The 15,425-nt window shown below is 47.9% G+C and overlaps 4 protein-coding genes across 4 annotated transcripts in view; 1 reads left to right on the top strand and 3 right to left on the bottom strand.

Annotated features, from left to right (window-relative positions):
* Positions 1 to 2,225: 2,225 nt before the first annotated feature.
* Positions 2,226 to 4,305, top strand: FVEG_00761 (hypothetical protein). The gene has a single exon (XM_018887359.1). It carries the CDS (start codon positions 2,747 to 2,749, stop codon positions 3,926 to 3,928), a length of 1,182 nt encoding a protein of 393 aa, XP_018743106.1. The 5' UTR covers positions 2,226 to 2,746; the 3' UTR covers positions 3,929 to 4,305.
* A 472-nt stretch (positions 4,306 to 4,777) lies between these two features.
* FVEG_00762 (hypothetical protein) lies at positions 4,778 to 6,540 on the bottom strand (the record flags this gene model as incomplete). The annotated part of the gene is made up of 9 exons (XM_018887360.1): positions 4,778 to 5,347; positions 5,395 to 5,465; positions 5,514 to 5,622; positions 5,672 to 5,799; positions 5,854 to 5,963; positions 6,016 to 6,045; positions 6,099 to 6,241; positions 6,303 to 6,356; positions 6,417 to 6,540. 9 exons carry the CDS (start codon positions 6,538 to 6,540, stop codon positions 4,848 to 4,850), a joined length of 1,269 nt encoding a protein of 422 aa, XP_018743107.1. The 3' UTR covers positions 4,778 to 4,847.
* A 3,226-nt stretch (positions 6,541 to 9,766) lies between these two features.
* On the bottom strand, positions 9,767 to 12,437 carry FVEG_00763 (hypothetical protein). Its single transcript, XM_018887361.1, has 3 exons — positions 11,691 to 12,437; positions 10,709 to 11,637; positions 9,767 to 10,653 (listed from the first exon to the last, which is right to left on the bottom strand). The coding sequence occupies exons 1-3, from the start codon at positions 11,934 to 11,936 to the stop codon at positions 10,275 to 10,277; spliced, it is 1,554 nt and encodes a 517-aa protein (XP_018743108.1). The 5' UTR covers positions 11,937 to 12,437; the 3' UTR covers positions 9,767 to 10,274.
* A 2,765-nt stretch (positions 12,438 to 15,202) lies between these two features.
* The window catches only part of FVEG_00764 (hypothetical protein), a gene marked incomplete at its 3' end in the record, with an annotated part of 1,375 nt that continues 1,152 nt past the window's right edge, over positions 15,203 to 15,425 (bottom strand). Inside the window, exon 2 of the mRNA XM_018887362.1 lies at positions 15,203 to 15,418. Coding sequence (XP_018743109.1) covers positions 15,203 to 15,418 — 216 coding nt within the window. The remainder of the gene's footprint in view (positions 15,419 to 15,425) is intronic.

Raw genomic sequence — 15,425 nt, 5'->3', positions numbered from 1 at the left:
ATCCACATCCCGTCAAAGGTGGGTCATGTCCCCCGAGCGTTCGTATACCACAACAACATTATATTACCGTCCCGCTCAATGCATCGTACTCTGAAATTGGATACATTAAACCGTGATGCGGTGTCGAATCATCAAACCATAGTCAACAGTTCACGGGCAGTGCAGAGAAAGAGCCATGCTCAAAATACTATTAAAAGCTCAGTAGACTCCAGGGACCCCCGAAGCGATCTCGTGAGATAAGATGAGCGCCCCATAGGCCCATAAGTTATGGGCTGAATCAGGTTTTTCTATACAGGCAGCAGCTCGTCGCCTGAGAGATTGCTTGTTTTGTTTATTCGACGCTGTGGTATGAGTAAAACGACACTGATCAGGGGAGCCCATCAACCAGATTCCTAAGCACTTGGAGTACTTGTTGGGGAGATTAGATAAAGATAGTTGCACAAAGAAACAACCTCAGAAGGCATTGATTGAGTGTAACACATCAGCTTGACCGCCACATGTCAATAGTTTAGGTGCCAAGCCGAGGAAATAGAGTCCGTGACATTTAGCTTGTACAAAGCAAAGAGTGTTGAGTGTGGTTCTTGGTGCTCGGTCATGGCGAGGTGCAGAAAATGTAACCCTCGTCATGCAAAGTGATGGCAAAGACTTCCACGAAAACAGAACAGATATCTGAGTCAGAGCATCAAAATGCGGCATTGAGTTTTTTTTTCTTTCTCGGTCTTGTTCCAAAGTTGTGAATGTCTCTGGTGGGGATGAGTGACAACCCTGCCATATGATGAGAATCGAGAACCAAGCTTTTTTTATGCCAAAAATGGCTCAACAATGTTTCCTCCATCCGTTTGCAGCGTCCATTCGTTGTGGGCTACGATGAGGATCCGATCCGGAATCCCGGCTAACAGGTTGCTCAGATATTGACAAGGGATATCATGGTTGTACGCGTGGAGCCCCCCTACCGTGGCTGCGGATGTAATTTCGGACGGTGTTTCACACGGAGGATGCTAAGTGACAATTGGGTTTAGCAGCCGACGTGGCCCCTTTCGCAATGGGTTCAGGTTTGTCCCAAGAGGCTGGGATGCACCAAAAAGCCAAGACATTTAGAATTTTCGTCGGTGGCAGCCTTTGTGCGCTTTGTTCTTGAGTGCGTCAATTGTGTGTGTGTGCGTTGTCGTTGCTAGTTGTCGTGATGAGCGTCATATGATGCGTATCATGCGCCTCTGGTGTGAGGGCATTGGAATGACGAGAGGCCAGATGATGACGGTGATGCAGAACTTGGTGGTCGTTAACCTCTGGCCTTGCATTCATCAAGCTGGCTGGGCTTGGCACCAGGATAAGCATCGCATCAGCTACAGGCTACAGGGCATCCTGGGTAGGATCAGCTCAACGGAGTTAGGGCCAACGTCTACCACGGCCTTGTGCGATTACGTGAGTAGCTGGGAAGTGGGCGTTGAGGGTTCTCGAAGGTCAAGTGCCGGCAGCAAACTCAGTCGTGTTCTCTGCTGTCTTGGCTTGGCTTAATCTCTCGGGGCCGTTTAGTTTTTTTATACCATGGTGGATATCAGAAGCTTGGTTGTGGGATCGTCGAGTCAGGAATTGGGGCGAAAGAGTGCTGGCATCCATGTAGCAGAGGTAACGAAGGCCCAGTGCGTGAATCATTCCTTTGAGGGCCACTAAGACAATTGGGCCGTTTGCGGTCTTTTGTTTTGTTTCCTCTTTTTGGGTGTGTTCCTGCAGAAGGGACCTGCAGTAGACCAAAGCCGGATGAAATAGCGCATACATAGTTGTTTCAGTTCAGGCACAGCGTGTGTTTGCCTCTGTGTGAGTGGTCGCGCATCCACTGCCACGTTAACCCATGTTTTCCATCTTTGCCCACTGTCGCTGTCGCTGTCGCTGTCGCTGTCGCTGTCGTTGTCGCTGACCTGTCGTTTAGGTTCTGAGAGGGAGGTCAGCTCGTCCAATCGGAAACTGCTTTGATGCTACCTGAAGCAGCTGCCCCTGGCATTTTACCCGCTTTTTGCCAGGGATGGCGTACCCGGCCATAGATCCACTCTAGCACGGCGCCAGGAACAAGAGCGTCGGCCAATGGAATTGCAGAACACCTCCAAGCATTTCACCTGAGTCCACCGAAAGCGCCCCAGAACGGCCCCTGCAAGTGGAGGCTCTCGATGGCCCAGGCGAGGGTCCTTTCTTCCCACCTCAGTCTTTCCAGTCTTGGAAACAAAGATACCAGGTGTCAGGTGAAGACACGGGTATCTCCAACAATCATCAGCAGGTAAAAGATACATTCCAGTCCACCTCACCACTTGTACTGTGCTTCTGGACCATGTCCAAACCACACCACTTCCATTACCATTGCCTGCCCTATTACGAGGGACCTCCTTGCACTTAAACCCTCTATATCCCCCGCCCATGGTTTCGAACTTCCCTTCCCCTTCTCTCCTTCATCTCGTCAATATCAGCCCGTGTTTTCAACCCTCGTCTCGACTAGTCGTCGCCCTTCTTTATTTGCGTCTTTGATAGATCGCATACACACTCTCTACTCGGCCGTGCCGATCACATAACTACAACTATCGTCTCAGCCCCGATCTTTCGTTGTTGCTTTCACCTTGTCATCCTGACTGTGATCAACCCGAATATCAAGTACAACTTCACATTCATTACATAAGTCGACTGCCGTCTCGGAAAACACAGTTCCATCTGTCTTTACCCAAATCGCCCTCATTCGGAACACCAGTCACATCAGTTCGAGATGATCGCCAATAAGCTCACTATCCTTACCGCTACCGCCGCTCTTCTTGAGCCGGCTCTCGCTCTCGGCCACCGCCACGCTCACCACCAGCACGCCCAGAAGCGTGGTGACTGGGTCGTTGCTACCATTGACGGTCAGGTCGTCTCCTGGGAGAACAACTACTTCGGCCCCGGCGGTTCTGCCCCCGCTGCTACCCAGCCCGCTGCCGCTTCTCAACCCGAAGCATATTCTGCGCCCGCGCCCGCGCCCGCGCCCGCTGCCGCCCAGCCTACCACCATTATCAAGGTCGCCAAGCCCTCTCAAGCTGCCAAGTCTGCCTATGAGCCCGCTTCCCAGCCCAAGAAGCAGGAGACCGCCGCCAAGGCTCCTCAGAAGGCTGCCATCAAGGAGAAGACTCAGTCCAAGGCCAAGTCTAGCAGCACCCAGTCCAAGTCTAGCGGCTCCTCTTCTGGTGGCTCCGCTGGCTTCTCCCACAAGCGTGGTGTCTGCTACAACAACGTTGAACTTGCCAACACTTTCGCCGGCGACTGCAAGAACTGCGGCTGGGGTTACAACTGGGACTCCTCTTCCGACGGTCTTACCAAGGGTCTCAACTTCATCCCTACCCTTTGGAACGACCAGCCTCTCCACACCGACCGCTTTGCCGACAACTGTGCTCAGGCCCTAAGTGATGGCGCCAAGGCTATCTTCAGCTTCAACGAGCCCGACAACGCTGGCCAGGCTGACATGACTCCTGCCTACGCTGCCACGGCCCATGTCAAATGGCTCAACCCATATGCTGGGAAGGCCCTCATTGGTGCCCCTTCCATCAGCAACAGTGGTCTTCCTGGCGAGGGTGTTGAGTGGCTCAAGAGCTGGGTCTCCGAGTGCGAGAAGCTCGACGAGCAGTGCCACTATGACTTCTGCAACGTCCACTGGTACTCCGAGGTTGAGTACGGTAGCACTCTCTTCGACCACCTCAAGGCTTCCCACGAGGCTTGCGGCGGAAAGCCCATCTGGCTTACTGAGTTCGCTCCTACTGGTTCCGATGAGGCCATTGCCTCCTGGCTCAAGGATGCCATCCCACAGCTTGAGGACCTTTCTTACCTTGATGCTTACTCCTACTTCAAGGTCGAGACTGGCATGCTTATGACCAGCGAGACTGAGCTCAGCTCCTACGGCAGCGTTTATGCCTCCGCTTAAACTCGTCAAGGCTCATGGCAGATGGCCACACAGTTCGTTTTATAACTTCTTGTACACTCGCTAGGGAAATACCCAACCATTCAAAATTGGCTTTCGGGAGGGGGGGTGGATAAACATTTTCGGTTCAAGGATGGCGCCTGTTGACTTATGTACATATTCTGCATTTAGGTGACCAGGATCTGGCTTACAGTATCCAAGTTTATATTGCGCGGTCAACCTCCCTACCTTTTCTCCTATCATCAATTCCGGGATATTACAAAAAGGGAGGACTTGGCAAATAGAACAATTCCAGATCTTAGCAGTTTGATAGACTTCTTTCAGCGTGTAGATACATCTACGAGCTACGATGACAATGAACAGCGATTTCACTGCTCCAACTACTGTGCCCTTTTGTGACAAAAGATCTCTGCTGCTTCGATAGATGTCGACTTACAGGACTACGTCAAACTCTCTCATGACCCTCGGATTCGAGACTTTGAGCCCTGGCCTTCATCCTAGATCGTGGCTATGCCAATGTCTTGATTGAATTGTGCCTTAGGCCAAGGAATGTTGCGCCATGTGGATGAATGCGGGAGATCAACATCTGACACCATTGTGTCATCCATCCATTCCATCGATGAGTGGAGAACGTCTTTGTCAAGTTTAGGCGTCATATCAACTTATCTCGGCGAATAGATGCTCTTCCCAAGTCGTGAGGTATCAAGAATATCATTAGATGCATGGAAACCTACAGATCTTGGTGATGATTAAAACTGCTAAGATATTGGGTATTGCCGACCCTTCCATATCAACTCCGATCTTTTCAAATACGCCTATAACCCTCTTGTCTTTATCTAAAGAGCCCTTGACCTGAAAACGCCGATTTTCCTGACCTAATGTTTTAAGCAACTCTCTTCCAAACAGCCTTGTACTGTGAATTTTACTTATTCAATGGACGTGAGAACGAAGGTGTCTTGGAGTGATGATGTGGTTTGGAGCCACCTTGGATTCGTGTTCGAGGTGGCTCTGCGGCTTCTGTGTGACCCAGAGCAAAAGCAACTGAACGCACCGGAAAGTCTCGGTCTAATTCAATCCCAATATTGTCGTCATCATCGCTGCTCTTATTTCGTTCGGTTGTAGGCCTGCTCTGACGGTGAATTGTCGTCGTAACTATAACACCACTTGTAGCCCCTGAATGAACTTTGGTCATTTCGAAACCAGGGTCATCTGTCAAAGAGGTGACGGTAGCATGTCCGACAAGAAAAGTCTCGTCGTCTACGTCGCGAGGAACATTGGAAGCATGCAGACTTCTTGAATGAGCCGACGAGGCACGTCTACCAATGTAGCTGCCATCCGTAACAGCAGCTGAAGCTGGTTGACTGGAAGAACCAGCACTATCCCGAGAAGTGACCCATTGAACGACAATGGCAGAAAAGAGGACTCCATATGGTCAGTTGTATTCCAGACGCCTTGTTTAAGGTACATACCGTCACTGTTGCAACACATTAGACACACCCAACCCGGCTCGCCATCAAGAACCATCAATACAGTCAAGTTTCTAGTCCATGTTAGGGGTATTTCGAATGCTAGACATCCATAGACTTACACTATGCTGCTTGTCAATGTACAGCAAGCGCCGACGAAAGTACGGAAGGCCACACTGCGGAGACGGGAGTTCGCACGGGTCTTTGGAAGATTCTTAAATGAATAGAGATCTGACGATTCATTAGCATATGTACGCGAAACCAACGAACGTCGACTGACTTTTAAGAGGGATAAGAAAAAGAATGGTCAGGTAGATATTAACGACGGCATCGAAAGCGATAAGAGGAATCATAGAGATGCTCTTCATGCCGATGAAGCACTCTCCGTTTACAATTCTGGCAATGCGACTAGTACCGTTAACAAGCCGTCGGAAAACGAAAGTCAATGCTAGAAGGACCTACTAGATAAAGTTGAGGACGACAACCACTCCATAACCACCAAGAAGTGTGATCATATTGAACAAGTAAAGTTTCGAGTTTCTTCTTCGTGTAGTAGAGCTTCGAATAACATGCTGTATGTTGTGAGAAATTTGACTTTAATGCTCAACGACACATGAAACTTACAGCTTTCTCGACAAGAAAGACGTATATAAGCTATTCTCGCATTAGCCAAACCCTTTCACGGCATAGTCGACAGGAGAGCATACAATCTTGGTTGTGACATAGCATATCAGGCAAAGTAAAATGGCGCCATGGCAAATGTTAAAGCTGCTGTTGACACCAAAGACCTGTTGGAGGATTGCAGAGGTGAAAACAAAACCATAGGAGTCGACGTAGATGACCAGGACGACTATATCTTATGTTTAGCCAACAAATCGAACCAAATCCTCGCATCAGCTCAAGAGACTTACGCCAAGCAACAAATGGTAACCTGGACCAGGATCTAACGACAGTAATTCTCTGGACTATTCCATTATGCGTGTCAGTTTTTAGTGTTAATATCATAAGCTTTTGCTAAGACTTACAAAGAAAGACAGCCAATATTGAACAAGCAGCGAGGGAGACCATAACCGACATAATATCTCCTCCTATAGGAACAGGTTTCGGTACATATGCCTCGCGAGGCTCGAGAGAAGGCTTAGGAGCCATATCGTGTTTGAGGAAGCTCGTTTCAGAATGGGATTCGAAAGAACAACCAAGTATGCGGCAGATTTCTATTGCCGTCCCCAGTGAGCCGTCCCCAGTGATAACAGGCAGATCTTCGATAGAAAGAGGAAAACAAATTTAAAGCCTTGATCAGAGGGTTGCGTATGGTGGGTGATAGTTAAGGAGGAGGAGGACGGGAAAAGAGCAATTGCCCAGACAGGCATAAAGCCAAAGCATAATTTGTGGCTATAAAGTAGGAAATCAAGCCAAGACGCTTTACTGACTGGGCCGAAGCCTCAGACCTGTCAAGTTCCTCTCCCGACAACCTATCCAGTAGTCTGGAACCTAGGTGCCTTTAGCTCAACCCAACTAATGTCTTGGAAGCTGCTCATGGGCTCGTAAATGAAATAAGCCCCGAGACGAGCCAGAAGCGGAAGAAGTTCAGGCACCATGTAGGACCGCTTTAGTTGGCCGCAGGTACGAGTGATACTGGGATACTAAGAGGCATAGCAGTTGAGCCAGGCACGATGAAACCGGGACCAACAAAGTTATCGGTAGTTTTTTCACCAAGAAAGTCAGTGCAAAGCGACCAACGATTTGAGATGGGTATCGAAATAAGGCTAGAGCGGAATGGTCGTTACTTGATGGGCCACTGACGGTGGTGGGTGAGAGTACGATGGGTGATGCTCTTTGGGGGCACCGTGAAAAAGTCTGGGATAGCCGCAGAGGATCCGAATACCTAGCTGAATCTTTGGCGACGTCTCGGCCTCTGTTTGAGTATTTGATGTGGTTCACGAGTGCCGTTTGTCACCCATTGTTAGACTTGGTTCTGGATGCAGGTAGGAGAAAATCATTGTATTTGTGATGGTACAGTGTTGGCGAAAGCTATTTGATAGAATGTCATTCATTTCGAGTCACAAAAGGTTGACTCGTAAAGCATTTGTTCGATCGATTTTCCAGAAGTCATCCCAATTCTTGATGATTGGTGATCATATCAAGACTTAGGAATGTCCGATCTCGGGGCAAACTTGGCCGATATTGTTGCTTTGCCATTATAACAATGCCAGGGAGAGCTAATAACGATTGCTCTAACCCGTCTCTTGCGGCGTGGCGTTCGATCGATACGGCTGTGGCTATGGTATAAAAAAAAGGTACTGGAGATGAAGCCGATCCATTTCGGTCGGGAGTTCGATAGGAGGCGACAAATAGGAATAAACAAATCGACCACACCCTAACTTCGATCGTTCATCGGATGGTGTAAGCCATCTTCGCCATGGATGTTCCCAAATCCGTGGTATGGCTGGACGTTGTGCACTATCGGGTGCGCACTGACTGTGGCATCGATGCCGGAGCAACGGAAGGGTGCCCCGTGTAGTGTTGTCGATAGATCATGGTTTGTGTTGGCTGTGATGATGTTTTTATCGAGGCTTGAGGAAATTTGAAGCTGCGAGGTGCTCAGATAATGTCTCCCCCTGAACAAACTAGACGAAAGGGGAGTTGCTATCCAATTCTTATTAAGTGGGTATTTTATGGTAGGTAGTTTCCCATCTCGAATGTATAGAGTTCTTCTGAATCCTGTCACTACCCCATGCTTAATGGGTAGGAGGCAGGTAGAGATTGGGCAAGAGGAATCCCCCAAACCTCCACTGTTTACCTGATAGTAAAGCCTTCTCAGCTTGAACAAATCCTTCAGCTTGCCGAAGCATCATATTCTTCCCTATAAAGGAGGAAAGAAAATCCCTTCTCCTTATTCAAATCATCCCGTCTTCTGCTCTATTGTTAGTACTTGGACCCGGCTAGATCCGATCTATCCACCCCCGGGATCAATCAAGATCCTAGGCGCTAATCCCCCTGACGAGGTCTCGTTACGAAACGCTCTAACACAATCCGGACTGTGCCTCGACTCGAGATTGGCCGACGGACAGTAAATCGAGAAATCCCTTGCGTATGTGGCTCACCTGACTCGGCAGGAATTGGAGATTCAAAGGCGGCATTGTGGCGGGTAGGTTCTCACAAGGTCAGCCTCAGGGGGCAAGAAAACATCGAACCTTGATATAAGGTGTCAAAATAAACTTAGCAAAGAGTCCCTTAAGCTTAGACTAAATCTACCTAAATATTTTTGTTACTTAGGGCTAAGGTCTTGAGTTTTCTTTCCTCCCCTAGGTCAGGTTCAGAAGTGCCACCCCGCTTGGCAAAACAACCTCCCGGCATCCTGGTGCCATGTAGCTCCAGATATCTTCCCAGAGTAAACATTTCAAACTGGGGTTTGTAGCTTGAGCACAGCTCACAGAATAGTATCCTCGATCTTGAGCCTCAAATGTTCTTCATCCCTCGATGATCAGTCATGGTTAGGTGTCCAACGAAGGTGACCTGGGCTGAGTAGCATTGTCAGTATTGGTCGATCTTTAGTGTCGATAGCTCAAGGTTTATTTAGCATAGGCTGCAAGAAATCTAAAACAACGATTTGTGCTGAAGATTATCCTGTTCATCTGCGACTGCTGCATCACCGTTAGTCTATATATGACCCGGGATGATGATTAATAAGCTCACACCGCATCAGCATAGGTATTCACGGTATCGGCTTTGAGATCACATACGTGGCACAGGCCTGATGTGCCAACCACTACCAACGTGCTGGCTGTAAGCTACAGATGAAACTCAGGAAATTTGCATCTATGCAAAACAACGACTCCGGCGTGTTGCTTATGGTGGGAGCAAGTGACCTTTTCAAGTTCTATCTGAAACAGGGAAATCAAGGATTCTCAACGAGCACTTTCCATGCCATCGTCATTATCCTATTTCCATTTGATGCTTACATTATGAGGACCAAGAACTCGATACATTGCCCGGGATCCATTTTCACTACGGTGACGATATTTCAGCAACTAAGTTCTTTGTAATTAGGCAGACCTCAAGCTGTGACGGCAATTGTGCCTCCGAAAAGCCAAAGCCTGGTTTGGCTGAACTTAGCATGCTTGGGTTCCAACAGTCCCTGTTATCCTTGTAAGGATATCACGATTTACCACAAAGTCCCGTTGCGATGTGCCGAACTCTAACCAATAAAACTCGTTCGTACAGTCCTGATGAGGCTCTCGAGTTTCAATCTCCAGCTTAGTCTACGACTTTTACAGGTCACTGAAGCCATGCTCTCGTTTTGGATTCTAAAGTGACGGAATCAGATCCTGTTATGGTGCACGATACCGACAATGGGCGCTTAGTTGCAAACATCTTCAACAAACAGTGTGGCATATAGGCTTGAGTGAACAGGACGGGCTGTCAATTCGCTGCTGGATAATGAAAAGCTCACTACCAACCATATGCTGTCATCCTAATCAAATCTTGTTAAAATGACACCCGCTGTACAAGGTCTTGATCTTGTATAAGCGTGCATAAATCATCAAAGGTATCATATGTAAGGTAAGTAAATATCTGCACTCTCGGATAAGCCGAAAATGATCATCAACCACGATCGTCGTGAGCATGCCCTTATGTGCGATGGTCCAAAGAAACGCATTCCCATGCTTCCCAAATGTGCCCATATTCAAACCCCAAGTTATCATTCCTCAGCCTCAACGCCAATCCCGAACATTCTTCTCCATCAAAACGGCTCACAAATGCATGCAAGGAGCCCCTTCTGCCCCTGGTTAAACCCAAGTTGAAGCCTACGATCCCCATTTCCCGGCCCTAAAATTCATATCGCCCATAACATAAATACCCCGGTACCTCCGTGCTACTCACTAGCTCCCCCGTTGGCTTTCATGATCTCCGACGGCTTGAGCGCGTGTGCGGATTCTAAATCTCTCCCGAAGCCTCGCCGCAAATCGTGCACTTTGGCCTTGCGATTCGCCTTCGGCAGCTTCAGTAACCTCTGTTGTCTCTTGATTGTTATTTTCATTAGTTTCCGCCCGCATCTGGCGTAATGCTTCCATTTGTTCTTCCACGGTCCCCTCTCGAAGGCGGTTAATATCAAAAAGTCTCGAGAGTCGATTACGGTGAGATGACTGAGGCGCGTCGTTCTCAGCACCCTCCATTGCCAAAGGTGGCGGCAGCGTGCTAGAGTCGCCAACGTCCGCCTCCGCAGATGCATGACCCTTGTCTGGTCGTAAATCATAGCGGCTAATAACGTGTTAGTATGCATAAGAATCGGATCTTCGACGAGGTAGTAACTCACCATAATGGACACGTGCCCGATACGTTAATCAGCCATGGGTCAACACATGCCGGATGATACTGATGCTTGCAGGGCAATACTCTAACATCTTCGCCAACCGTAAAGTCTTCGGTGCAGATAGAGCATCCTAAGTGGTCGCTCGTCTCGTCTTCGGCACTCTCGGGAGAAGACGATGCCCTAGTCGCGGCTGGTACGGCATTGGTCACCCCACCTGGTGCCGGAGCCCCGTCAGACTGTCTGGCCTCACTGAGGCGTGACGCAGTTCGTTGCGTGACAGTATCGTTGCCGTCCGTATTTTCCAATTCCAATTCGGGGTCTGGCTTTGTAGGTGTCTGGTTTCCAAACTTGACAATTGGGATCGTGTCCAGTACAGCCCGAGCAAGTCCCTTGGCGCGGCTCTGCCGTGGCCGCCCGCCAAGTGCACCTCGTGGCCCGTATCTTTCAGGATATCTATGGGCTCTCACAGCACCTGTCGTGATGATGACCAAGAATAGCAGAGTAATCAGGCCAGTGATGGCGTACAAAACACTCATGGCAGCCGTGTTGCTACCCCCTTTGCTCTCATCCTTCGGCAACGTGTTGTCCGTATTGTTGCCGAAGATGCTCGCTTTGACAACTTCACCACGGCTGGTACCATTCAAAAGGTTGAGGGCTTGTGTGGCCTCGCCTCCATCGGCCATGGACAAGATACTCGTAAATGGAAGTTTGTCGACTGGGTCGATGGCACACCATGTGTTGGACGTAGAATACAGGACTATCGCTTTGATATGTGGTTCGAGCTGCATCAATGTGTTGAGCATCTTGTTGGGACTGAGAAAAGAGTCGCCTTTGGGTTCGTCGCATGACAGATAGGCGATATCGTCTTTGTCAGTCACTTTGTTGTAATTTGAAGAGTCTGTCGCGATCATATTACCATTGATATGAATAATCTTTCGAGTAGTTATTAGCATTAACAAGGCAACAGCGCAGAGCCAAGACATACATCTATTACTCGACCTGTGGAATCGTTAAGTCCCAGATTCGACGTAAGAGGGATCACAGCAAATTGCAGCCCGGGGTTCGCTGACAACGAGAGTTGCATGCCATTGACTGTGGCCCATTCGGGGATTTCGGTTTCGGCCCATGTAGAGACTTCAGTGTCATCTGCAAGGACACCTGAGAGAGTGCAGGCTAGGATGGAGATGAAGAGTTCCATCCTGCCTGTGCTAATTATCGTCGAGAATCTCATGATTGTGGTTGTATAGCGGTGGCGTTGAGGGTAGGAGAGGTGTTGAATAACGCCGGTTGTGGGTGACGGCGAAACTGCAGATATGCGTTATGCGTAAAGTATCGTGTGTAGTCGTCGATTTCGCATACGTAGGGGCAAGGCTGATACAACTGAAGTCATCGCCAGTTGACTTTTAGGTGGAAGCCGACATGTCGGTTCTGAATCGCATGGGCCGGTCGCAATTCTCCTGCGCTACACTCGTCTCGTATTTGTATTGCGGTTCGTTTCCGGTAGGGGTTCCGCGGGCTCAGTTGAAAAGAGTTTAATCCAAGTTCAAGGCAATTTGGTCTGATGGAGGGAGAAACAGGAGCAGTCTCCAAATCCATCAGATCCTAGCCATGATGGGCCCCGTCGGGTCCCGTATCGGGGTGGAACCCACCCAAAAAAGTTCCCGCGCGCCCGATGACAAGCGACAACAGAGGGGGACGGCAACTTGCAACCACTGGAAACACAGCGTTTTGGCCCAACCAAGGCACTAAGAGCTCACTACTGTCACTACAAGCTTGGCAATTATTCAAAGCCAATTCTGCTTGAATCAGTGCCATCAGTGTGGTTTTGAAGACGTTAATGAATGACGATAACTTGCTTGTTTCAGTTGCTGATCGCTTGAGCTATCGACAAGATGAATACCCAAACAGACGATAAATTCATTGAATCACTATGATTACGGTAAAATATATCCATCTCTTCCGAAAACGTGAAGATGTCTGTGTTGGCCAAGCTCTCGGCCAGCATGATCGCGTGAGGGGAAACGGCATGGATGATATATTGGTCTTGTTAATCAGGTTATGGTGATACCCGTGCAATTTCTTAATCTGCAGAACTTAGTTGATGCCTATAATATCTCATTAGAGACAACCCACACATGCTAAGTGGAAGATATACCTTGATTTCTTCTTAGAGTACAATAGAAATCATTGTTAACCATATCAATTTTTCACTCGTCAAATCAAACTTTATCGTGGTTACTGTTGTAAAAGTTTAGTAAGATATCAAGGCGAGATTGACGCAAGCAATTGAATCCTTCCTTTCAATCTTGACCTGTTATGGACAACTAGGGTCCCGTTCATGTATTGGAAAAACTTTCATGAGTCGTTAGATTGTTAGATCGGCTCATCTAAAGTAATACTAGGAGCCAGAGAGTGGCCAGAGAAAGATAAAACGGCATGGCAAATTACTCCACCTCCTATTATTACACGTTGACAGGTTGAACGATCAAGGATCTCAAAGTAACTCGAAAATAGAATGATATTATACGGCAGCTTTAACCGTGTCATTAGATGTATTTCCCTGACTATTTCATTGCTCGTCAGTATTCTTGGCTGTGTTGATACTGGATTATCCGCAAGTATACTTGAACTAAGTACTTTATTACTTTTCAGTGATTGAATGTAGTCCGAGCTAACGGCTGCGAATTTAAAATCAATATTAAGCACGGCATAGGCTTTACATCGTCTCGAGCGTTGTTTTGGCAGCTGAGAGGATAATTTGCCACTTATCACCAAGGCTAGAAGTATCGTTGAGCTTCAATTCTGGGCCACTTGAAGATAAATTGAGAGGCAAGCAAGGAATATTTGAAGTCTATGGTTCTTATGGTTGAGACAATCAGTGATAGCCCAGGGAACTAGCCTCAGTTCCATGAACTTGGTTGTTGTCCAGGATGCACAATTTGGCATGTATCAAGGCGAAACCCTACCCCAGGAGCATTTTCATAAGACAAGAGAGGGTATGATACCCTGAAATAGATGGTATTTGAATTGCAAACAACATTGTGACTGAACGATGTTATAATCAGGTCATTTAGACGTCACTGTTACACTTTCTCGATATACTATTTAGCTATTATGTTATCATAGTAGCAGCACTCAAGCTTAGAAAGCACAAGGAGATTGGAAAGATGTTTTGTTCGGATGTATTCCGAGCCAATAGTCCAGGGAAATGCTCTGTCCTGGGTATTCCATTTACAGATGGCGATATGGTTCACCGGTACTCAAGACGCTGGTATCTAGTGGCAATCCATCTCTAAGAACCCCAGTGCTACATGGATTTTGTATCTAACAATGGCTGATCACCCAGCGATCAGAGATGCTACCGAAGACTTAGTGAGTAGTCAGATATCCCGTTATGATCATCACATCAATATCTACATAAGCTATAAATGGCATAGAACACCAACCCTTCCTGAGAGGCTATATAGGAGTATATATACGGTGCAGTGTAGTACTTGTGAATTTCAAATATATACTCCAAGACCGATAGTCGTGATGTACACGGCCCTATGCTACACTCTTCAAAGGCGTCCGATACAGCACAGGGCCTGCAGTACCGCTATGGTCATATACTAGTTCCGATCGATGCTCGGGTCCAAACAGAGATTAATTTTATAGGTGCCATCTTGTGCTTTTGTAATACAAGCATAGTATCAGCCAAAAGGTCAAAAGGACGCTTAGCTATGCCACATAGCCATAGTAACCTCCTAAAATAGCAAGGCACAGGAGAGATGCAACCATTAACGTGAAGACCAGCTTTAAGAGTTCAGATTGACCCAATTCAGTTACACAAAAGTGCTGTTTACATACTACAGATGAAGTGAATATATACCTGTTAGCATCTCAGAGTTTGATACCCACATACCTACCCTGCACCATATAACACAATCGTGGTCTTTGATCTAGGATAACTCGACAACTACATCACCTAAAACGTCCGCAAACGATTCTCGACTACGGTTAAGCTCACCCTGGGTATATAAGGACTGCTACAAAATGGTTGTTGATGTTGGAATAAAGTTGCCGAGCCGTTGCTGCAAGATTTCACGGATCGGGAATCGCGTTGCTCAAGAGATGCAGGGGAGACCAGATGGCCATCGCGTACGACGGAGAGATCTTACGCAGGGGCCGGGAATCTATGATAATAGATCTCGGGATGCTCACTCATGTGTTTCACAAAGTGGACGGAAGGATCTGGCTTGTGAGATCTCGGTCTGGTGGTTGCTTTGTGTATCCGTGTTTTGTAAAGCTGGCAGACCTGATGGCCTAGCACAACCAAGTTGCCAGACTCCGGCTACGATGAAATTACTCCTGGCTGAAAGTACTTCGGAGAGTAGACTTGCCATGGAGCCTAGCTCTAATTACAACCACCTGGTACAATGTTTGCTGTAGTTATCAATGTTTACTCAACAGAGAACCACCAACCCTAGACCATCGAGCTGTTCACTCTCGAAACGTCTAAATCTCCTCCATATCTTCCAAGTCGTCTAGAGCAGGAAAATCGCCCACCTCAACCCGCTCTGGCCTTACAAAGACGCCATGCTTGAGCTCAGAGGGCTCACCCCAGTATCGAGTACCAGCGATGCTACCATCATTCTTGCCAACGGGCTCATCGAACTGGACTCCCACCCATGACCCGAGACCGCCGGGGATCTCCTTTGACTCACCGACGTACTGGATG

The sequence above is a fragment of the Fusarium verticillioides genome, chromosome 1 (genome assembly GCF_000149555.1).
Source record: "Fusarium verticillioides 7600 chromosome 1, whole genome shotgun sequence".
Lineage (NCBI taxonomy): Eukaryota > Fungi > Ascomycota > Sordariomycetes > Hypocreales > Nectriaceae > Fusarium > Fusarium verticillioides.
This window is presented reverse-complemented; position numbering and strand designations above follow the sequence as displayed.